This window comes from Lathamus discolor, chromosome 4 (genome assembly GCF_037157495.1).
Source record: "Lathamus discolor isolate bLatDis1 chromosome 4, bLatDis1.hap1, whole genome shotgun sequence".
NCBI classification, from domain to species: domain Eukaryota; kingdom Metazoa; phylum Chordata; class Aves; order Psittaciformes; family Psittacidae; genus Lathamus; species Lathamus discolor.
The window spans coordinates 21,371,249-21,395,447 of record NC_088887.1 but is presented as its reverse complement, the minus strand read 5'-3'; the positions used below and the strand labels follow the sequence as shown (position 1 = coordinate 21,395,447).

Below are 24,199 nucleotides of genomic sequence, written 5' to 3'. Positions count from 1 at the left end.
TTTTCGATTCTCCTCTCCGTCCCTCCAGGAGCAGGGGGAGGGCAAGAAGTGGGGAGAGTGAGTGGATGAGGTTTGTGGTTGGGTTTAAACCACGACACTCCCCATAGCAGGCACGGTCAAATACACACAAGCAAAATACATGGTGCATTTCAGAATAATCTTCATACAGCATGTGTTGCTACCATTAACCCTCTTGTGTGCCTGAGTGAGCAGGTTGAACTGGTCCATTTGTACCAGAGTTCCTGTTCACATAAGCTAGGTTTAGGATTTGTCCTTAGATACCTAAAATGGTCCAAAACAGAGGAACTGAGGCACAGGCTTTCCTTGTTTTAAGCATAGTGATTCCTTTTAATTTTGCCTTCTTAGGGACTTCTGCTTCATGGAAATGCAAATTAATCTACATAGATGGGTTTTAGAGCTTAATAAGTGACTTGATAAAGAGCAATGGGACAACAGGTTAAGCTGCAGGGAAAAGCTCCTTAATATTAGGATGCATTTGGCTGGAAAAATCTGCTCCTGTGAGAAACAGTGGAGAAGTCTCATCACATGGAGCATTAAAAACTCAGGAACAGCAAATCCAGCACTGCTCCCTAGGGAAAGCCTGGAAAAAAAGTATCAGCAGAAAAGGGAGCCCAGCTGAAAGCCAGAGAAGCTGCTGCTTTGTTCCCTTGTGAGGGCAGTTTCAACAGGATGAAAGACAAGTTAACAGAAGTTCAGACTATATGAGCCTTTCTGAGTCCTCCTTGCACTTCCCTTAACAGAAGGACACTTCATGACAACTAGTACTATATGACCCTACCCAGTACTTTGTGGCTTTCCAAGCCCACTCTCACATCCTTATTAGGAACATTTTGTGGAGTTTAATTGTTCACATTATGCTTACATTTCCCTTTTACTCTCCACTCCCCTGGCTAATTTAGCTACAAAAACACAGGATACTATCATGCTTAACACAAATGACCTACTGCTTGCTTCTGCTTTCTGTACCATGATGCAAACACAGCCATTGCACTTTTAAAGGCAGCAATACTGTACAGACGTGGCCATTAAACTGGTTGAGATTTGAAATGGTACTTGGGAATGACCAGAGACAATTTGGTTGAGGACTGGCTACAGCCAGCAAAGCGCTCTATAACTAGGGCTGGATCAATACCTACCCATGAGAAGTGATAGGGACCATATCTTGCCTCAACAAGAGACACATGTCCCTGTGATTTTCTCGGGTATGAACAGATATTATCTTCACCAGAAATCAAGGGAATTACTGCAAGTAGAAACTCACTTCAACTAATAGTTGTTGCAAGGTTAAAATAAGCTTGTTTTATTTTTGCGTTCTTTCTTTTTTAATTATCTCTCTCCTGACTCTGATTCAAGTGCTTTTAAAACACCACCATACATTTTTTTTCATTCCTATCCCTAAAATTAGCACTCCCACACATTGAGACTGAAACAGAGGTTCTCTGCTTTCAATTCCTGCTCTACCCTTACACATCCCATCTGTCCATAGATAATCAAAGGCCACTTGCCAGGTGTTTTAATCATAAATTCCACATTCAACATACTTTATTCGGAGAACAAGTCTTTGGATTGATTTAGTCAAGGGATATTAACAAGCAATCAAAAAGGCAGAAAGGGGCCAACCTGAATCTCTTTCCTCCAGTAAAGGATGACATTTCTCTATCCTAGAAAGTGCTACTGCTCTTTCAGCATATTGAAAAATGTTATGCATTCACTTCAGGCCCATTTCTCCTTCCATATATATATAGTGAATTCTTTTACATAAATATGCTGAACACTCCCAACAGGCAGCTGCATGAGAAAAGAATAAAACTATGGCACAGAGCTGAAAAATATTCTCTAACAGAAACAAAATTTCCTCACTGATACCCCCTCATTCAGTTGTTTAATAGTACCATCAAATACCACAGCTTCTTTTTTGAAGGCAGTATGCAAGCCATTATTTCAACAGCAAGAGAAGTACAAAGCAGTCACAGAAGTACACAGCAGGCTTGTAGCCAAAGCCTTGCTTCTTCAGAGAAGCAAGTTAAGACTCAAAATTATCTCCTTTATAACAGCATATATATATTTAGGCACAGTATACTATTAGCCCAGCAATAATAAGTCCAGTGTATTACGACATTAAAAATAATGCCATAAGAAAAAGAGAAACTTCATGGTGGTGAGTGGTTGTAAGCTTACTTATCTTTGATGATCTGCAGTCTAAAATACTTGGGCATCTGATCTAGACTGAACTTCTGACCCCTATCGAAATGTTAGTTGCCTACCTACTCAGGCAATAGCTCTTTAAATACCACCCTTAAAAAAATGACATTTGCATGTTTTTCTTATGCAAGACACAGAGCAGACAATCAACTGTTTTCTGACATGGCTCCCTTGCGCTCTGTGTTTTTATGCTATTTTTACATAGAAGTTCTTAAAATGCAGAAAACAGGAAATTTGTGTTGAGACCAGTGATTTATGACCTAAAATGTCATAAATTCTTTGTTCGTTAATCATAGGCAGAACATAAAATATTTCCTGCATTATATTTCTAACAAATTTTTTTCTTTATGTGTTGCCAAGTTACTGCAAATTTGTATGTACAGTGAAAACATTCTTGCATGAGTGTGGAAGTTTACATTCTAGGTCAACCATATACTCTTGACTTTTAGTGTTTGACAAAGTAAGCACATCAAATGCTCCATTCAGTTTGGAGACGAATTATTCATTTCATTGTAAGCCTGAGGACAGCCTGCAAACTAAAAACATAAATGTTTGCAGTTCTATTTGATTGTCTCCTGACTGGCTTTAAGGTGCCATGTCCACTGTGGAACAGCTTCCAGCCTGTGAATAAGGCAGGGATGAATAAAAGAAGTTATGTTATATGCACCAAAACTACAAAACTACTAGCTTCCTGTAAACACATCTGATTTTGCAATTGTTTTGCAAACATGACGTCCATGACTTTAAGCTCCCATGAAGCTCCTGGAGTTTTGTGGCTAGACATCAAAATACCCAATTCCAAAATGCAAACTAGTATTTTTTATATGACAGGAAGAGCTGTGGCCTGTGTTCTGATATAGCTTAGCAGTCCCAGTCCACCCTGTCAGGATAACTTGTAATGGCTATTTTATGTTCTCATAGAAAGGAAAGAACAAAGCAACTTCTCCAAACAAATTGTCTTAACTTAGTTCTAAATGCTGAAGTGAAGATAATGAAGCATCCTCCTCGAGTTGAAGTCCTCAGCATCTGACCCCTGGTAGAGCATGTACAAAGGCAATACAGCTTTCTCCTGTATTGCTCTGTTCTCTCTTTCCTAATCAAAACATGGAACCAGTTCAGATATTTATTTATTTCACTTCACCTCTGGTTTCCTTGGAAAGATACCCCGAAGCATAGTAATTGCTTAACACTTCTCTGTTACCAAAAAAACCCCATCTCTGAAAATGGTTTTCACTTGGGCAGCTGCATTCACACTGTGAATTTACTATTGATGTAGAGGTCAAAATTAATATCCGTAACATCAAGGAGAGATAGTTTCCAATGTAATTTTAGCTGTTTGACAGCCATTCGCTTGGGTCTGCTGTACAGTATCAGGAAGGAAGAAGAAATTTACCTTCAAACAAGAGACTCTTAAAATCATCTGACCTCTAAATGACTCGTTTTTGCTGTAGCTGGAGTGATGCTGTATGTCAAAAACCTTGCTGCCTTTTGCTTGGCATATGCATTTAATGCTGAACAAGACAGTTCCTACTGGTTTTAAGGGAAGCTTTTATTAGCGAAAGGCTATGAAAATATCAATCCATGTAGAACTAAATTCCTCTTTACTGAGACCCTGCACTGAGGAGATTATTGGGTAGACATGCTGTACAGAACATAAATACAGTTTTCGAGACCTTGTGTGCGCAGGGAAAGAGAAAAGATTATATGGGAGGACACTCGGGAAAGAGAAAAGATTATAGGGGAGGACACTCGGTAGGCACCATCCAGGCTTTCACTGCTATGAAGTCATGCTGTAACAGACAGGCCTGGCACAAAACAAGAGTGAGTTTATTGAAATGTACTGGATTGTGATCAGTTCCAATTAAGCAAAATAATTTAATAAAACAATCTTATTACTTAAGAGATCAGACAAAGTGTGAATTAAACCGTCCCTTTCCTGAAAAAAAGGGACTATGTTTCCTTATGCAGTATCATCTCTGTGCTCTACACAATTGCTACATTTACAAACCTGCTTTCTTTTCTTTGTCACAGCAGATTTGGAATCTGAATCTTTATGTGTTGCTGTCCTGTTGTCACTTGCTTTCTCAACAGCTTCATCTTCTGAAGGATCTAAGGAGAAAAAAGAAGAGGTTTTGTTATTGTTTTTCAAATCCATCTCCTATCTTTGCATTCAAAAATAGGGACTATGGTCCATACAATCACTGTCAAAATATATCTTTCTTGCTAAGTTTTCTGACACTTCTTTCAGAATAAGTCATCTCCTCCTACTAAAACAAGTTGTACAGATGAAGGAAGAAAACAACCAAACACACACAAAAGTGCACACAACCTGAACTCCCAGCCTCCATCTAAAAGCTCCAAATGCCTTATTGCCACCAATCAACTAGAAGAGGAAAAACTAAAAGATTGGTATAATGTCCTATTGTATAAAAACACACGCAGCCCTTTTCTGCATGTACATTTTGTGTCTCTCCTACTTCAGTAATTATTAGGCAAAGGCACTATACCCTAAGTTTTAGCAGAATGTCTACAAGACTGAAAAAGGGTTATGTTTTGAGAGAAAACTAAATTAAGGTGTTTCTACTAATTTTATTCTTCATGTCTTTTATCTATAAAGAGACTTTGGGGGAAAAAAAAAATATCCACAGAAACATTTCCCTTTTGCTATATTAGTGCTTAATATCTGCTGAAACACAAAAGTTTCTGCTGGGGACTGAATTACTTCCCTGATCATTGTCAGAAGTATCAAGATCCATCAAACTGAATTATTCAATTTCTGTATCTAGAGTATTTCCGCCCAACTGGTACTTAGTCACTGTTGCAATCTCCTGCGTTCTGAAGTTCTAAATTCACTTCAGCTTCAAGATTATTTATTTTTAATGAAGAGGAACAGTACAATTTCTTAAGTATCACCTGAAGTACACATGATATAACTACATCTACGCAATCACTACCTGTGAGCAGTGTAAACTGATGGCCAGAGAACACATGAGAGAGAGAAAATAAATTATGGCTGGTATTTACTAATTCTATGTTGAAATAGGTACCTAACAATAAAAGGTAACTGAAAGGGTATGTGAAAGATATGTCAAAGAATTTAAGTGAAAGGTGAAGTAAAAGAATATGAAGGAGAAAAAAAGAGATCTTTATTCATCCATAGGTGCAATGTTATATATTATATGGCAATAAGGCAGCAGCTTTGAAAATCCTAATGCAACACAACAGGTAACAAAATGGGTACATACTTATGCCTGTAAAGAGAGATACCATCTTGTAATTCCTTTTCCCCCTCTGAAAGGCTTGTGTAACAGCATCCTAAAGTTGGGTTGTGACAGCTGTTAGACTTCAAAAAGGTTTGGCAAGTAGAAAGCTAGCAAAAAAAATCAGTGAGTGTTTTAGCAAGCTGGATATCATCTGTCATGAAATCTCACTTGATACAGGTTAGATTCTTGGCAAACTACAAGAACTTTAAAAACAGAGCAGCAACTGAGAAGAGAATTTCTGTCCAGTACAACTAAGAGACTCATAAGTGAAGGGGTTAGATAAGCATGTTAATGAACTTAGTTCAGACCAAAACAAACACCATGGAAGAAATGGCAGCACTCATTTGCATCTCAACACAGGATTAAAGCATATTCTGAAATCTTAAGGGAGCATCCACGAAGAAAAGCCTCTGCTTTCCAGATCTACAGCAACTGCACAAACATGCACCAAATGAACATTGCAGTTCTGATGATCTTCTTGCCTATTTCTCTTACTGGGAACAGCCACAAAATCAGCAGCTGAATGGAGAATAGCCACATGAGTCCTAGATCCCATGTGGGCAAGTGGCTGGTGGCAGGGAAGGAGCAGGGATGTCACTACTGGCAACCCTTTACCACAGGCTGTAACATTACCACATAACTGTAACATTAAGCTGCTGCTGTAATTCAACCTCAGAGAATACTAGGTAGGCAGCCATTCTGGGATCTCTTCTCAAAGTACATGAGTAAGGGAGGTGAAAACTCTGTATCTCAGGCTTACTTGCACACTAGGAAATATGTGGCACTGATCTCCATGAGTTGCCCTCATGAGCTAATTTCCCTGTCTTCTGAGGGACAAATTGAGACGACTGACTTTTCTTATAAGCTGCCATTTGGATCATGAGCAAGAAGAATGAACAACTGTCCCCAATACAACTGCTACTGTCCTAACAGTGTTCATCAGACAGCAGATGAAGGTGAGTTTTCTGGGAAAGTTCACTGGCCCCTTGAAGTAAAAAGTGGAGAGTATTCAAAAAATGTTTTTATTTTTATCACCATCAATGGGAATATAGGTTTACCTTATTATAAATTTATTATTAATGCACAAAAAAGTGTACCTAGCCCTGTACAGCCTTACACACAGCAGCAGGTAAACAGGGGAAGAGAGAATGCTGAAGGTTAACAAATTTATTCCTTACACTACAGCTCAAACATCTGTGCCAATATACTGGGTTCTTCCTTTCTGTTCTGAGAATGTTCAAGAGCTCCTGCATCATACCCTTGCTCCTGCACAGCAACAGCTCCTTCCACACAGCCTGTTCTTCTCCGAAGTCACTGACCACTTACTCCGGCCACTTTGAAATCTCAGATATGTTACTGTATTAGAAGAAGCTAAAAAGTTACATAATTCAGCATACTGCTCAAAGTTTAAAAGATGTTAGTGTTACCACTATGCATTACCATAGGCTTGTTTCCCCTCATATCACACTTCCTCTGGGAAATTTCTTGCGCTGCATTTTGGCAGCGCAGCTCCTGTTTGTGAACCCACCACTGACTTTTGCCTCTCTGCTCTAACTCCAGAGATACTGGAGGAGTGACCAGCTTTTACACACACCAGCCCCACAGCCTCAGGGGCCTGGATGCACTGCATTCAAGCAGGCTATGGAGTGATGATATAAATGAACTACATCAAAGAAATAAGAACTAATCACTTCTTTGTCCATCTTTCTCACTGTTCCAGGGCCTCAAATGCCCATTCCAGAGTATATCTGTGCATGTCCCACTGAACTGAATAGCTGAGCTAGCTCTTTCCAACATTTCACACTGGAAACAAATGAGAATTGCATAAAATAGATTCTGGAGAACCTGGAAGTGATCTTTAAACATTCCTTCTTAAATCCCATTTGGCATGCTCTGAATGGCAAACAGGAATTGCTTGAGTTTTAAATAACATGTTCTCTTTCTCGTAACTAAAAGACACACTGCTAGCAACAGCAATCTGAAACTGGACAAATGGTTTCCATGATCTGAAATAGCCTGACAATGTACCACCTGTTCACTGCCCAGCTGAGTTTTGGACTGCACCTTGTGATGCAACATCCTCTGCTTTCAGCAAGAAGTGAGAGAAGAGGGAACCAATGTCCAGCCCCAGACCCAAACAACATCTGTAAAACCAGTTCAAATTTGAACAACTTTCTGCAGTACTTGAGTATCTTTATTCTGTACACAGAAGAACTTTTTATCTGGTCACATCCCAGTTGAGACAGTAGCTAGTTTTGAGCTGTGAGTATTTGTGACACCATGTCAGTTCCCATGATGACAGGAAATCTTCATTGTGGGCATCAAAGCCTCACAGTCCAGATTCTGCCAACCATGTTCACTTTAAATAGTGTATCTTCCTCTGCAAATAGTTACCTTAACATCAGCAGGGTTATTCACAAAATAAATCATAACTTGATAAGAATAAATGCAGAAGCACTCAGCTCACAGATCCCAAACACATTTGTATCAGAGCAGCACTGCTTGCCCTGCTTTGAGGTGTCAAGCAGCCCAGACGACTCCTCTCTGCCAGAACTAGAGCATAAATCCTTCCTTAATAATAAGTCGGCACAAATGAAGAACCTAATTGATTAATATAACATTGACTTTCATCTCCCTCGTGGTGCAAGTGAGTAGGCAGGCAGGTACTGACAGAATATGCTGCTGAAGGGGTAATGTTGTTCAGCACAGCAACCCCTTTGCATGTGCTTTCCTGTGACATGGACCTTACGCAACCACAAGGTCATCAAAGACATCTGAATGGTCACGTAATGCTCTCAGTACAGAAACATAAATGTGAATTCCACAGCTCTTCACAGATTCACCTTTGGTATTACATCAGTGGCATGGCACGACACATACTAAGTGACTTCCCAGTCATTAAGTATTTCTATTTGATTTTATTTTGAATCACGCTGATATGGAAAAAGCCATTTGTGCTTAACACACATGCATACATATATATAAGACTCTCATTTATTATACTGATCATTATTTAAAATAATTCACTGCAATGGGTTTTGGAATGGAATTTCAAATTTAATATTGACATACAAAATATGCATACTAAATACATATACACATGCCTTTATTAACACATGCATATCTGCGTGTTCATACACATGCACAAAAATAAGCATACAGATATTTAGATAATTTAACTGGTTCCCTTCAGACATCTACTTTATTAGTATATTCACAAATAATGCACTTTTGCTTGGTTATTTATACTAGTATTTTTAAAGACAGGTAGCACCTTAAGGATATAGGAGGTAATTAACAAGAAAGCACAGATTTGAAAAGTATTCTTTTGTGTACATACCCAAAGATAACTGAGGGAATAATTTCCCCTTTTTTTTATCTGGAAGCTAAATGAGATCAGACATCTATTTGGTATCTAAAAGACTCCGAGTGACACAGGCTAGTACAGGATAAATTCATTTCTTACCATTAAGTTAATCTCTGTGCTTTGATTTGGAGGAAACTTGCTTTACAGGTCCATAAGGGAGGCTCCCTCAACTTTCATTTGAAGTATCTGGCACTACCCACACTCTGGAGACACACTCTGGATCAGAAGAGTCTCTGTGTCTGAAGAGAAATCCCTGCTCTCTCCCTTATGCTCCCATGAGGGTTACAATTCAGTACGAAAGTAGAATCACTTAAACAAAAACAAAGTTTGTACATTATTCCTGCCACACTCCACACACCACCCCCCTACCCCGACTTCCCTCTGACTCTTCTAAAGGCCTGTGGAAAGTGGGCCTACAAGAAAGCTGGAGAGGGATTTCTTACAAGGGTATGTCATGATAAGACAAAGCATAATGGCTTTAAATTGAAATAGAATAGATTTAGACTATGTAGAATGAAGAAATTCTTTACTGTGAGGGTGGTGAGACAGTGGCACAGGTTGCCCAGAAAAGCTGTGGATGCCCCATCTCTGGAAGCATTGAAGGCCAGGTTGGATGGGGCTTTGAGCACGTTGCTCTAGTGGAAGGTGCCCCTGCCTGTGGTCCCTTCCAATCCAAACCATTCTCTGATTCTATAGGTTTTATAGTTGTTACACTCTGCTTCTTGTTTCAGATGTAACAGGAAACTACGTGCTTGTCATTACTTTATAGGAGGGCATAGCTGGCTCAATTTGGGTGTGCTATGATGGATTAATTTCACAGGCTGCTTTGTAGGCTATGTTTTTATTTATTGGTTGATTAAACAGTACTGATCTGTGTTCATAAATCTGGTGGGAAAATATTTCTCTAGGCTTCCAGCTTTAAATTGAGCAGATTGAAAAATATTTGATGCTGAGTAAAATGCCAGGCCAAGTGTGCTGATTACATCTCAAGTTTCTTCTTAACTGTCATTTTAGATTTCTTTGGGAGGAAGACAGGAGTGGGGCAGAGAGGAGGTCAGAGAAAAGAATAAAACTGACGTCTGAGAATTCCTCATTGCTCTCATGGTTTTGCCGCTAAAAACTGGCCTAAGTCTTCAGTGAGTCAGATTACATAATCTTAATGCCAATGCACTACTTCAAATTTTTCTCATTGCATCTTCCGCACATGTTCCATCAGGTACATACAGTACAAGGTCAGTCAGCTTCTGTAACGTGTAACAGCTGTCAGCAAAATTGGCTCTCAGGTCCCTGTTCATTCTTGCTCAGTTGAGAGGCCTCCTCCTGCCTTCATGTTTGTGCTGATCACAGTAACTGGGCTAAAAGCGGCGATGAGAGTATTTTAACATACCACTATTGTATCACCCCTCCAGGCAGCAGAAAACACAAAGCTCAGGTGGGTCCTTCCATGCTGCCGACCAGTACCCAAGGGAAGAAAGAGATGAGGTCTTTTAAATGAAACAACCCTGGGTGTGCGGGCTGATTAACTAAGAATTAACATTTTAAATATTTTAAAGCATTCCAAGCTCAACTATATCCCTGACAAAAGGGAAAGGTTCTGCATAGCAGTGGGAGAAGCAGGTACAGAGGCTAATCAGGCACAGCAGCAACAGGCAAGCAGCAGCTCAAACATCTGGAGAGATCCCAAATTAGTCATCTCTGTGTCACCAGCACCGCTAATCCTGAAAGGAGGATCTCTTACATGTCTACCAGAACAATCATCTCTAAATTCCCTCACTGTAAGCAATGGACAGCTTTCAATTTTCCTGTTGAGAAGCCTAATAGTAGCTCAGATACCCTGGAGCCAATGGTGTAAAGCCAGCTAGCCAAGCAATATCTATGAAGCTGTTCTAGGCGCCTCCAGACCAGCCACATGGAATAGCTAAGAATGCAAATTTTATTATTAATATGGTTCTTCAGATCAGTTCCTAGCTATTCATCCTGACAATACTTTAGAAATTCCTAGTAAATGAGGTAAAATGTTAGCTACAAAAGTGATTTGTCCTTAGGGAAGGTCACCACGTAACTATTGCATCAAAAATAGTTAACAACAGTGTCAGTAACCTCTTCATTTCTCAAATTGCTCTGACTAAATCAGAAAGGGTCCACTGGCACCCCCTGAAAGATAAATAATTCTTCTCATCACAGGCATGAATCATCTGCAGTGGCATGACTGAGAAATCCAGATGACATTACAGAAAAGAACCACCAAACTCATCCCTCACCCCCCTGAATGAGGATTAGCTAAAACATTTAAAACAGTATCGCAAACCAAGATTTAGTTTGAGAAACACATACACAGTAAGAGAACATATTCTGACAGGAGATGAAAAATCTTTGATGGCAGGAAGAATGGCAATGTGGCTAAGCATGGAGTGCTGATTCAAAAATTAATGAAGATATTTCCTTCCTTTAAAAAAATTAATATTTTAGTATTTTAGGTTTTGCAATTCCAGTTTTAAAAGACTGATGAAGTTTTCATACTTTTCTCACTGGGGTCATGAATCAAATTAAGTGCCTTCACTCATAAGGCCATAAAATACTTGTGTATTTTGACCATTCTGAACTAAAGAGGAAAAACTGTGAATGAACTGGTATCTCTTATTGTTGTTAGGATGTAAGAAACTGCATGTAAAGCAACTACCAGTTGCTTACTCTTCCTTTGGTGACCTTCCCTGTCAGTTTACTGCAACACAGAGCTGCCTCCCTGCCAGGGCTGAAATAATCTCCATAGTAATTACATCTGGTACTAGCGCTCCATCATCCCAACCCAGCCCCCGTTTGGAGGTCACTGTTTTCCCTTCCCATTGCTATGAACTAAGGACTCCATTCCCAAAATGGGTCTATTCCAGCACAACAGTAATTTTTTATATCTGTGAGGATGCCTCGAACTGCAGACATCACCTAACAATGTACTTAAAAAAAAAAAATGTATTTTAAAGCGTACTTGTGAGGCATAGCTGAAGGACATATGATATGTAACTGAGCAAACACAGACTCAGTCCTACCAAAGAACCAAAAGAACTTCCATTTTGTTCCAGTAGACAACATTCAGATGGCATAAGGTCCTTCCTACTCCAATCAGCCTAAGGCTGTGCCAAACCAGTTTCTTGCTGACAGTCTGTAGGAATTCCCTATAATAGTTTCTAAGTATTGGCAATAGTTTGTGATACAAAGACAACATTCTTACAAAATGTAAAACCCTTCCCTGTGCAGTTCAACAGGCACATCTACCACAAACTTTTTTTCCCCAATAAAACTGGTGACAGGATATTCAGTTTACATTCCTCTTCCTTACACTGAATGTCAATTTAAATTAAAATCACTGCCTGTTCAAGCAAGAAAGAACAGGTCTTGATGAATAATATCAAATTCATTTTCACTATGCTCTGATGCGATAGTTTTTAGCACACATACACAGCTATCTTGCCACACAAAGGATCTCCCACAGAACATTTCTAACAATCTTCTCCCTTATTTTTAACACTTTCTCTTTAATATGCAAAATGAGTACTTCCACACTCACTTGTGATGCAACTTGCTGATTGGAAGTGAACCAAAAGACAAAATATTAGTAGTCTTGTAGTACAGCCTGTGGTATAGCTACAACCCAGTCCTACTCATAGTTTGTCTTTTTTACTACCTCACATAAGGAATAATGGCACCACAAAGGTGAAAATGGAGAACTCAATATTCAGTTAGACACTGTAGCTCTAAAACCCATGGTAATATAAAGCACAAACACCAAGATTTGACATGTCAGGAATATGATAGGCCCTTTTACCGTTTGCCATCCAACTTAATTTCTTCATTACAAGCCTGCCAATCAAGAGCAACCAGACCTTGAAGACACAATAATACACCAGCACAGAGTGGAAATCAGTTCTGTTGTTTGCTCTAGTATCCTTTGTCAATGACACCATGACTGAAGGCTCAGATGACAGCCACAAGCTGCTGCAGTCTCCTCATTTCTCCTTTTTTTTTTTGTACTCTCAAAAACTATCTGATAATCTCCTTAAGTCTCAAAATGCAATTTAAAAGCATTTCTAGAGATGGGGAAGTGGGAGACTTTTAATTTTTTGTAAGTAGCATGGGTTTTGGCTGTTTACAAATCTGCTGGATGCATATTTTAAAATTAAATACTTAACCTTATAAAAAGGGCTTCTCTTCTTGACACCTACAGTCACTTTAGAAACCACTCAAAAGGATGCCAGTAATAGTGTGCAACAGTTTATGCTTGTAAGAGAACACTCTATCCAACTCTGAAAAGCAGATGAATAGGGCAAGTCAGGATAATGTTGACCACACTGGAAACTGGCCAAGACATTATGGTTCACGTATCTCACCTTTTGAAATGCTCCATGGGATCTTTAAATAAGTGCCTAGGAATCTGGTGTTAATCAAAAGAAAAATCACTTCACAAATATTAGTTACAGAATGTATAACTGTACAAGGCAGAGCCCCAAAAGGCTATCTTGAAATAAGTATCATTCCAGAGGAAATGATACCAAAGAAGGCTGGGTAGTCAAAAACCATCCACAAAGAAGTGGAAAGACCATCCAGCATCCCAAGAAAAACACAAAATATGAGCCCAGGAAAAGCCAGGCACAAATCAGGGCCTGACTCCCTGCTACATCATCTTCTATCTTCTTGGTGGTGTGGACAGGAAACTCATGCAAAAGCAGTATTTAATGATGTCAGTATCCTTTACATTTTGAATTTCACTACTTACACAACGCCAGTATGCCACTCAACATACGTCTATCAGGAGGCAGACTCTTTCCTTTTTCAGGCCCTTCCTTTAAACACCAGCATCCTTCATCTGTTGCAGTATTCAATCCTACCAGACATTTATTCTTCTTAATGGAGAAGAAATACGTAAATTGGAAGGAAGGAGGAACTTGGATAAATCCATAAAACTACTTAATGTATCCCAGGTCTGAGTACAAGCAAGTTTTGCCCAGGAATGGTATGTCTCAGATGTGATGTCTCCCTTAATACTACAGGAGATTCATATTTTCTACTGTTCTCCCAACATGTTGGGAAGCAGCTGTGGCTCACAGCTGTAGTTCCTGTTGTGAAGGTAACAGAGTCTGGCTGACTCTGTGGACTTTGAGATGATAGATCGTGATAAAATTACACAGTGGAACTCGCCAAAAATAGTAGGCTTCAATTAAAAAAAAAAAAAAAAAAAAGCAGCACACTTTGCAAAAGCTGAACAGCCCAAATTACTGTTCACAGAAACACATAGCTACTTTAGTGACTACTGATATAATTCACACATCTCTGGTTCATATTTTGCAGGCACACGCATCTATAGTATAAACTTACCACAGTCCTGATGTTTCCTCAGGTTTTCTTTGAATATTGAAAACTGCATGGATGCATATAATATAGCACACATTTAGATAAATGTCACCAACAAAAAATATATCCTGTTGAAGTACAATACTGCAAATAATCTTTAATCCTAAATCTCCTAAATGTCTTAACACAGAATGTGAGAGAAGACATTTTGAGTTGCTCAGATTTCTGAAGCTTTTTTTATTCAGAAGCCTTTATATGACATAGCGGTATCAGGCCCCATTTGACAGAGTATCAGGTTGACCCATATCAAGTTAAACTCTCCTTCAGGTTAAGAACAAAATACCCTGACATACTGCCACACAGAGTTAGAGTGGCAAATTCCATGCATTATAAAACATCTGTTGAAAAGCAGGCATAAGGGTTATGTTTCTACACCTCTTATTCTCTTGCTTCCTCCTCTGCACACACTACACATTTCTCCACAGTTCGGTCTCTGATATTGCAAATTCCACTGCCCTTTTAAGCTACTCTAGAATCTCAAATTTATATGGTACCAGACTACATTTGCGGATTTAACTAACTTTTCCAAAAAGACTATAAAAGCAACTGAAAGGATAACTTCTCACAGACAGAAGCTTTTATGAAAATACTACACACTCTGCTGTGTGAAGGTTTTTGAGATGGGGAAAGGTGACAGGCATTTCATCTATGTCAGTGCTCTTTATTTAAGACTAGCAATTACAGTGCAATCGCTCATCCGTACAGGTCTTTTGTGAATTGTCATGCGGCTCATTTGTCTAAATGATCAAATAAAGCACATTATGACTCCATCAGTTGCAACTGCCATAAAAATAGAGCTCATACCTACATTAATTTGCTGCGAGCAGATGGTTGATTGCTTTTCTGTCTTCTTATGTTGCAGTCCTGCTCCCTTAGATCCTCTCTTTGTAAAGAGTGACATGCTGGGAGGTCAGTTTTCTGACAAGGTCATCTGCCTTCAGAGTATGAAGAGAACTGCATGGAAAGTGGGTTGGGCTATATTTAGAGTTTGCTCCAACTCCGTGCCAAGGTCCCCCTGCTGTCTCTCTCTTGCAGCACCGTCTCCTCAGGTCTATTCTTGCAGATTCTCAGCCCACAGAATATATGAGGAGAGGAAAGTCGCCCTAAGCTACTACTGGATCGAGGTTTTTGCAATTTGCTAAAACCAAGTGGCTCAGCAGCTCGGATGAGGACTCCTTAAATCCCTCACTCTTCTAGCATTTATTTTTGTGTATTCAAGTGGATTTTCCCTTTTCAAGTGAATAAGGAAAGGAAGCTGCCTGGGATATAGCAAAAAGAGTTTCCTGAGCTAAGGTAAGCTTGTTTCATTCTTGTATTGTCATCATAATTAGAGAGCAATTGCTGATGGCTTCGATCAGCTATGCTTTTCTGCTAGACCAGTTCTGCATGTCAGCATTAAGTATTTTTTTTGCTAATGACATTCTCAATTTCAAAACATCAATTTTCATTATTGCTATCTAAAGGAAATGGGAAAATAAAAGGATATCAGCATGTGCAGTAGAATATATATTATCTGATTGTACTTGTTCAAATTAACGTAAAAAGCAGACAGTCATGGCAAGAGACTGTATCGTCCTGAAAGCAGGAGAAAAACGGATGTGTGATGATATGCATGATGATGACATATATAGGCATGCACTAAGATGTGCTGAGTGATGTTTTATCCACATTATTTTGTATGATATAAGAAAGTATGGCTTTGGGTTTGCAATACAGGGATTGCTGCAAATAGCACATCTATTTAAAAAAGTGAATTAATTACTTGATGAACACATGCTCAAATCCCTTAACGACTTCAAAGAAGTTGCTCAGCTTCAGCCAGAGTACATGCAGGATTAAAGATCGTATTGAATATGGTCTCCTTTTTCCGTTGTATGCTTTACAGTGGGCCTGCACTGCTTCTATTTATGGCTTTCCTCAGCACCATTTTAAACTCTTGTGATTCCCAAGGTGGGGGGGGGGGGGGGGGGGGGGAAAGAAACCTAGACAGAATACAGCATTGCATGCTGTAAGGAGATCCTAACACACTTCAGGTCACATGGATATCATGATACTATGGAGTGGACTCTGACATGAGTAGATTGTTATCATGTAAAGACAACACTGAAGCCATGGATTTAGCACTGGCACACACACTGAAGCCATGGATTTAGCACTGGCACACACACACGCTCTCTAATGCAACATGACCATAGCTAACACACAAGAATGGCAACCTGAAGAAATAGGGTAGAAAGGTCCACTGATTCAAAAGTCCCAACACCAACAACACCAGGAAGTTCTTCAAAACATAAAAAATACATAAAGGTCTTATCAAAAACATTTGAAGAAAGGCAAATGGGTTCTGGATTAACAGTAGGCAAAGGGCAAGAAAGGTCACTAAGTCACTGGTTCATCTAAGCCAGGACAACTGAGTGAATTCCTGCACTTGTTTCAGGTCATCTTTTCTTAGTATACAGCTGGTTAAACAATATCATACATCAGGCAATAAAAAGTAAAAGATTACAAGGTAGCAAAAGTCCTACCTACTGAAGAAACTTCTGATTTTGGTTACTCTCAACTCTTTGTAAGATCTTCTGATCATCCTCTGCTTCTGATTCTTGATTAGTAATTTATGCTTGAAGTCTTAAGTTTATTTGGAGGATGTAATAACACTATCCATTTCACACAAAATACCTTCCTAGCAGTCCTAAAACTCTTTAACAAATGATCAGGCGGGCTGGAGCACCTCTCCTGAATACAGGCTGGGAGAATTGGGCTTGTTCAGCCTGGAGAAGTGAAGGCTCCAGGGCAAGCCTTATGGGTTCAGATTTAAACAGGGGAACTTGAGGTTAGATATAAGGAAGAAGCTCTTTACTGTGAGGGTGCTGAGGCACTGGAATGGGTTGCCCAGGGAAGCTGTGGATGCTCCATCCCTGGCAGTGCTCAAGGCCAGGTTGGACAGAGCCTTGGGTGACATGGTTTAGTGTGAGGTGTCCCGGCCCATGGCAGGGGTCTGGAACTCAATGATCTTAAGGTCCTTTCCAACCCTAACTCTAACTGTTCTATGATTCTATGACCTTAAATCAGCTTTGCAGTACCTGAAGGGAGCCTTACAAGAAGTTTGGATAGGGATTTTTTTGTAAGAGCGAGTACTGACAGAACAAGGGAGAATGGCTTTAAACTGAAAGAGATAAGATTTACGTTAGATATTAGGAAGAAATTCTTCACTCTGAGGGTGGTGAGACACTGGAACAAGTTGCCCAGAGAAGCTGTGGCTGTCCCATTCCTGGCAGTGTTCAAGGCCAGGTTGAATGGGGCTTTGAGCAACCTGGTCTAGTGGAAGGTGTCCCTGCTCATGGCAGGGGGGCTGGAACCAGATGATCTTTAAGGTCCCTTCCAACCCAAACCATTCTACAATTCTAGAATTTGGGTAGCATGATACAGAGTCAACTCAGGCTGTGTGACGTGGTAATTCAGATTAATCCAGAAGGTTTATATTTCAAGAACTCAAAGAAGAGGCTGTTATGGGAGGATCACTGAAGTACTGCAAATGCATTCACCAAGTCCATCAGCAAGTAAAAGTCTTCACAGTATAAAAGCAACTACTGTGGCCTAATATTGGCAACAACGTTTTATAAACAGTTGTTATACACTGACAGAAAAGAGGACACACGCATCTTTTAATTTTTTTAATATTCACGTTTTACCTAAAGTCACTGCTTAATGAATCAACTTAGTTCCCGTGACACTTTGGCACCTACTCTCCATTTGTGTGTGGGTAAATGTTATTTCTCCATCAGTGTTAAAAATATGAGGGTTGTAGAGTGTGGATTAAAAAAAAGCAGTACAGAATGTGGCTGTAGTTTACTAACACAGCATTCAAAATACCACCCTGGCAGAGGGGCTGCATCCCAGAGGTAGCCAGGGACTTGGCTTGTTTTGGAGGGAGCATTATCACACCTTCCCCACAGGAGCTGAGCCTAGAAGATCTCTGTCACTCAAACTGGTGGGAGGTTTATTGGCATATGGATGAGAGGATGACAGGAATGGAAAGTGGCAGTATTACTTCAATGATAAACAGGAGCGCGGCATTACTGGAAGAAGCTAGAAGGAAGCACATGTGAGTGAACAGCCCTCATTGTCCAATGCAGACAAACCTCAATCTACTTTTAACTTTTTTCTGGCTGGGGCCGATCCTGCTTCATGGATTCTCTTCCTATTCTCCCCTCTCCGTTAAAAAATTCCAGTACCAGAATGAGCTGGCTTCATCTTGCTAAGGTGTGACCTCCAATGGGCATGATGTGGCCATCCCTGTGGGGACCACCACGGAAGGAAAAATAAAATTAAAAAAGAAAGTAAAAAGGAGGAAAATATTTTTATTTCCTCCCATAGTGCCAGAAAGAAAGACTGAAACCCTTTGTTTCTATTATGGGGGCTCAGATGGGGCTGAAATCCACTTTCCTCACTGGGTGTGGGAAGGTATGTCTGTATATGTTGTCTGACATGCCCAAGGTTGTGAAGGAGGAGGAAGAGGAGTCTTGGCTGATGATACATGCTGCCAGCTGGCCAGGCAAACCTCCAAGGGGACATTCACAAACTCCTGGCTTTGGCAGTCACCTTTCGCTGACAGGCCTAAGCAGCGCCAGAGCCAGATGGCTAAATCCAAAGAGCGCCAGGGGGGATGACTAAGTCCCACCAACAGTCATATGCCCACTACCACTTGCTATATTTATGTTCCTGCTTGGGGCTTTCTCCTGGCGCAGCCAAACAGCAAACGATACTAGGATTTTTCTCCCGCCCTCCCAAACTGAACTGACAGAAACAAAGCTGGGGTTTAAAGCGGAGTCAACTCATACCTTTAGCAAGAGGCCCTGTCAGCATCATTGGCACATGGCTCTGTAGCCAGCCCACAGGACCCAGGACACAACTCCACCCACCACCAGCATCACATAGCTGTTGCTGCAGCCAACATCCAGGCAGGGACATCCAAAAGGGGATGGAAGAGTATGAGAAGAGTAAAGGTGGCATCTAGAGAGTAAGTCAGAGTACTTGGGTATAGTTCTCTGTGTGTATGCCTGTATGAGGAGGGAACACAATATTTGGTATGAAAACAAGTTGCTACAGATGCAGAAGCAGTTTTACCTCAAAACATGCATAAAAATTATCTTTCAAAACCTTTTGTGACTTGCCACAACTCCTGAATATACTTCCCAGGAAGGGACAAAGGATGATGTGCCAATACATGCTGTACAGGAAAGACAGATACTTACAGGCACAGAAAATCATAAAGCTATAGTTAAGCAGACAATTAAATTATTGTAGTCATTCAGCTAAAGAATATTTTCCCAACACCTGCCAGTAAAAGGGAAGGGGAAGGAAATCAAAGTTCATACTCGAAACAAACCACATAGACCAAAGCTTTGTCTGACCTGCTTTCACAAATTCAGCTCCCAAAAACAGGAGGAAAAGAAACCCCAACCACCCAACAACAGAACTTTTCCATAGGCTCCCCTACTGCATTTTGCTCTCTGTGCACCAGGGGTATAATGAAATCTTGTTGCAGAAAAAAAGCCTGCTTTGAGGTGAAAAATAGCCTCAGCAGTCTGCATCTTCTTTCATTCTAATCAGGACTAATGCAAAAGTGTTAGGATTAATGCAAAGATCTCCAAAGAGTGGAAAAAAATTTCTTTTAATGGTGGCAAATTCACTCTTGTCTACCCAAAGCACAATAAGGCTTCATGCTCACATGTAAGCAGAATAAGGCACAGAAAAAAAAAAAAGTCCATTTGAAGATCTAGACACTCTACAAGCCTGCAGTACCACACTGCTTTGCATCTGCAACTGCCAACTCTAGACTGCTGAAAACTGCAGGCAGAACACTGCCCGCTACACTCGGTGTCTTACTTCTTGCTCAGACATCTTTGTGGTTCCACTCAGTACAGTCTGATGGGTCTCAGCCCTTACTTCCGTGATTATTCAGGATTGATACACAATCCATTCATGTGGGGTAAGGTCTGTTGTGCAGAGCCTCCACATAAAAACAGGAACCTGCAGGGGAAAGGGAGACAGAAGGAGTGGCCACACATGACATCAGACATTGACCACTGGGGCAACTGGGGACACAGCAGATGCAGCCTGCTTTCCTCTGGTTGTATCTGTATCTCTCTTGAAGTCACACAAATGCACATAAAAATGTACACAGTTGCATACACATAAATTACAAAGTTGCAAGGGGTGGGGACCCCCTCCATCCATTAACAGCAAAACATAGTATTTTAGGCTAAGATGAAACATCTCCTTTGAAGAATGCATTTATTTAATATGGACTTGGAATTTGATCAGATAAAACAGAAAGCAACCATGGCTTTGCCTAAAAATGATGATAAGAATGAAACTGAACAACAAAGTAGTTTCCTTGGAATGTTATAAAATAGTGTGCAGGGGTATGAGACAGCATGAATATACCCAGAGCAGCAATAGTTTATCTATGCATTCAAAACTATTTAAAAATTGAGGACATGCATCTGGCCACCTGCAAGGATTGTTTTCTCATTTTCATAGAGCTGTTCCCAACTCCAAGTTTAGTGACAGCTACAGAAGTAAGCTGAAAACAGAGTGCTCCACTGGGGCACAGGTTTCTTACCCCAGTAATAGAGGTACATAGCATGCCCACAGAAAGACCTTTGCTCTCTCAGGGGAGTTTAGCAGGAGCTGGTAGACTGGGAAAGCAGTAGCACAGCAATAGCTGTGCTTTGCTGATGCAGTTTCTCTATGAATAGTGTGTTCATGGCTTTCTACTGCTCTGCGACGTGCCAAGGAAAAGGATTATATGTAAGGCTAGATTGTTATCAGTACGTTTCATTTGAAGATGAATGTGGTTAACTTTAAAACAATACCCCATGAAAATCCCACCTACACAACATGACATAGTCATGCAGGGAGAAATAGCTAAAAGTGGGATTATACAAAACTAACACAAGTTTCTCACCTTCCATTACATAAGTCTAAATTCTCTCAGTTGCAACAAATTCACAGTGACCACTACTGGGGCTAAAATGCCACTGAAAGTAATCCTACCTAAATTCCTCCGTCTCCAACATCAGTGAGTGAAAGTGCATATGCACAGCTGCAAAACTGCAAATTACAATTTTACATTAAATGAAACTTGGACTAAGCACAGTCCTGATAAAATAAATCCTTGGAGGTGAACTTTTCCATTTTTCACTTATAACCAGTTTTTTAGTACACCAATCTGTTTCTCAGATATCACAGGAGAACAGTGTCCAACCTCTAGCAAGCAAACAACATTTAAAAAAATCAGTATTTACAACAGTGTTGTATTTAGCACAGTACCCATGCCATTTTCATAGCCACTAATAATACTGCAGAAGAATATGAGAGCGAAGCATGAAAAGAAGGTAAAATAATCCCCAAATGAGTGGCAAATGTTTTAGATACTCCCCTTAAAGAGCTGATTTAAAAGCCATATGCAAAATATAGTGGAAAAATAGGCATTTTACATCAAGTCTTGTCTGTCTTTAAGAACACTCAATTTAAATAGAATATGTGTAGCAGCCTTTCTTCCTGCTACTATGTTTTATTCTGCTAACATAATCGTTAGAGTTGTCATCCAGTACAACTTGATGCATACCATCATAAGTCCACTTACACAATACTTGCCTAAAAGAGTGGAAGACAAGGAAATCCCACTTGGGAAGAAAGTGGGTTAGTAGAGGACAAGCCTGTCAGTATAGAAGAAAAAAGAAGGGTTGAGATGATGTACTGGGTCTCTTGTGCTTGAGCACATGCTGTTGCTGTGCATTGTCTCACACAGCCAAGCCAATGGGCTGCATGTGTGCTCACCCACCAGCCAGCACTGCCCCACTTAAAAGGCGAGACAGCTCAGGTTGCAGTGAAGTTTCTCAATATAGATAAGTCGACATCAAGAGACTGAAACATATGACCTCTCAACTCTTTTGCAACAGGAAACTTGAGACTCTTGAAGGGAGAAAAACGGATGAGGAAGTGACTAGGTGGAGGGATGATGGTAGAGCGGTAGATGTGGTTTTTCTTGATTTCAGTAAGGCATTTGATACTGTCTCCCACAGCATCCTCATAGATAAGCTGAGGAAGTGTGGGCTTGAAGATCAAGTAGTGAGGTGGATCGAGAACTGGTTGAAAGGAAGAAGGCAGAGAGTTGTGGTCAATGGCGCAGAATCTAGCTGGAGGTCTGTGACTAGTGGAGTTCCTCAGGGGTCGGTGCTGGGACCGGTGCTGTTTAATATTTTCATCAATGACCTGGATGAGGGAACTGAGTGCACCCTCAGCAAGTTTGCTGATGACACAAAACTGGGAGGAGTGGCTGACACACCAGAGGACTGTGCTGCCATTCAGCGAGACCTGGACAGGCTGGAGAGTTGGGCGGGGAGAAACTTGATGAAATTTAACAAGGGCAAGTGTAGAGTCTTGCATTTGGGGAAGAACAACCCCATGTACCAGTACAGGTTGGGGGGTGACCTGCTGGAAAGTAGTGAAGGGGAAAGGGACCTGGGGGTCCTGGTGGATAGGAGGATGACCATGAGCCAGCAATGTGCTCTTGTGGCCAAGAAGGCAAATGGCATCTTGGGGTGCATTAGAAAGGGAGTGGTTAGTAGGTCAAGAGAGGTTCTCCTCCCCCTCTACTCAGCCTTGGTGAGGCCGCATCTGGAATATTGCGTCCAGTTCTGGGCCCCTCTGTTCAAGAAGGACAGGGAATTGCTTGAAGGAGTCCAGCGCAGAGCCACAAAGATGATTAAGGGAGTGGAACATCTCCCTTATGAGGAGAGGCTGAGGGAGCTGGGTCTCTTTAGCTTGCAAAAGAGGAGACTGAGGGGTGACCTCATCAATGTTTACAAATATGTGAAGGGTAGGTGTCAGGATGATGGAGCTAGGCTTTTTTCAGTGATACCCAGTGATAGGACAAGGGGCAATGGGTGTAAACTGGAACATAGGAAGTTCCACGTTAACATCAGGAAGAACTTCTTTACTGTAAGAGTGACAGAGCACTGGAACAGGTTGCCCAGGGGGGTTGTGGAGTCTCCTACACTGGAGATATTCAAGGCCCGCCTGGACAAGTTCCTGTGTGATGTACTGTAGGTTACCCTGCTCTTGCAGGGGGGTTGGACTAGATGATCTTTTTAGGTCCCTTCCAACCCTTGGGATTCTGTGATTCTGTGATTCTGTGAAAAACGGAGCATTCACTCCCCCTCACACCAACTTCCACCTGACCTCCAGCTGTCTGAGGTGGACAACATGTAGTCTAATTACAGGTTTCTTGAGTCTTCCCAGAGACTGTCCTCTTACACAGGCAAAGAATCTCACAAATCTCTTTCAGAGCACAGATTTTCCTCCATCTTAGACTCTTCTTTTGCCCTGTAACAGACGTGCAAGGCAGTTCCCCATAAGGTTTGCTCCTCACCAGTGAAAAAGGAAGAAATGCCAGGTTTCATCAAGCAATGCAAGGTATGGAGTGACCATGGGAAAAGGCATGGCTACATTCTTTTCTCCTGTCCTTTCCTTTGAACAAAATGCAGAAATATCCATTCCCTTAATGCAGTGTGCTGGAGCCTAAACAACATCTGTAAAGTGCTACGGGATTCTTGAAGAAAGTGCTATAGTAAAATAAAATGATAGTTGTTTATTATATTCAGACAGAAAGGACATGAAGTCCTTTTCTCTAACCCTTGAAAAAGCATCAGTGTTTTAAAAAATATTTTCAATAATCCAAACCAGATGCATTCAGATCATTTAAGATGAAAAACAAACTTAATTTGCAGCTACAATTCTCCAGTCTCAGTATCAACAGCCACAGACAAAGGATTCTTTGTCATGTTTTTGCTACTCAGCAGCTTCTGGGAGAGTGTCCTGATGCGAAACAAGTGAGTGATAAGGCTTAGCCCTATCTAAAGGGCTACTACTGCAT

At 40.7% G+C, this 24,199-nt stretch overlaps 1 protein-coding gene across 17 annotated transcripts in view; it reads right to left on the bottom strand.

Moving 5' to 3' along the window:
• CMSS1 (cms1 ribosomal small subunit homolog) overlaps positions 1-24,199 on the bottom strand; it is a 258,974-nt gene that overhangs the window by 16,562 nt on the left and 218,213 nt on the right. For 14 of the 17 annotated variants that reach the window (XR_010612157.1, XM_065676584.1, XM_065676587.1 and 11 more), the window contains one exon: positions 4,232-4,332. Coding sequence is in view for 16 of the 17 variants with exons in the window: in XM_065676584.1 (XP_065532656.1) it covers positions 4,232-4,332 (101 nt within the window). In the remaining variant the exon portion in view is untranslated. Of the gene's footprint in view, positions 1-4,231; positions 4,333-5,468; positions 5,509-14,220; positions 14,264-15,060; positions 15,173-24,199 lie in introns of those variants that run through there. The other 3 variants (XM_065676591.1, XM_065676595.1, XM_065676600.1) reach the window with 3 other exon arrangements.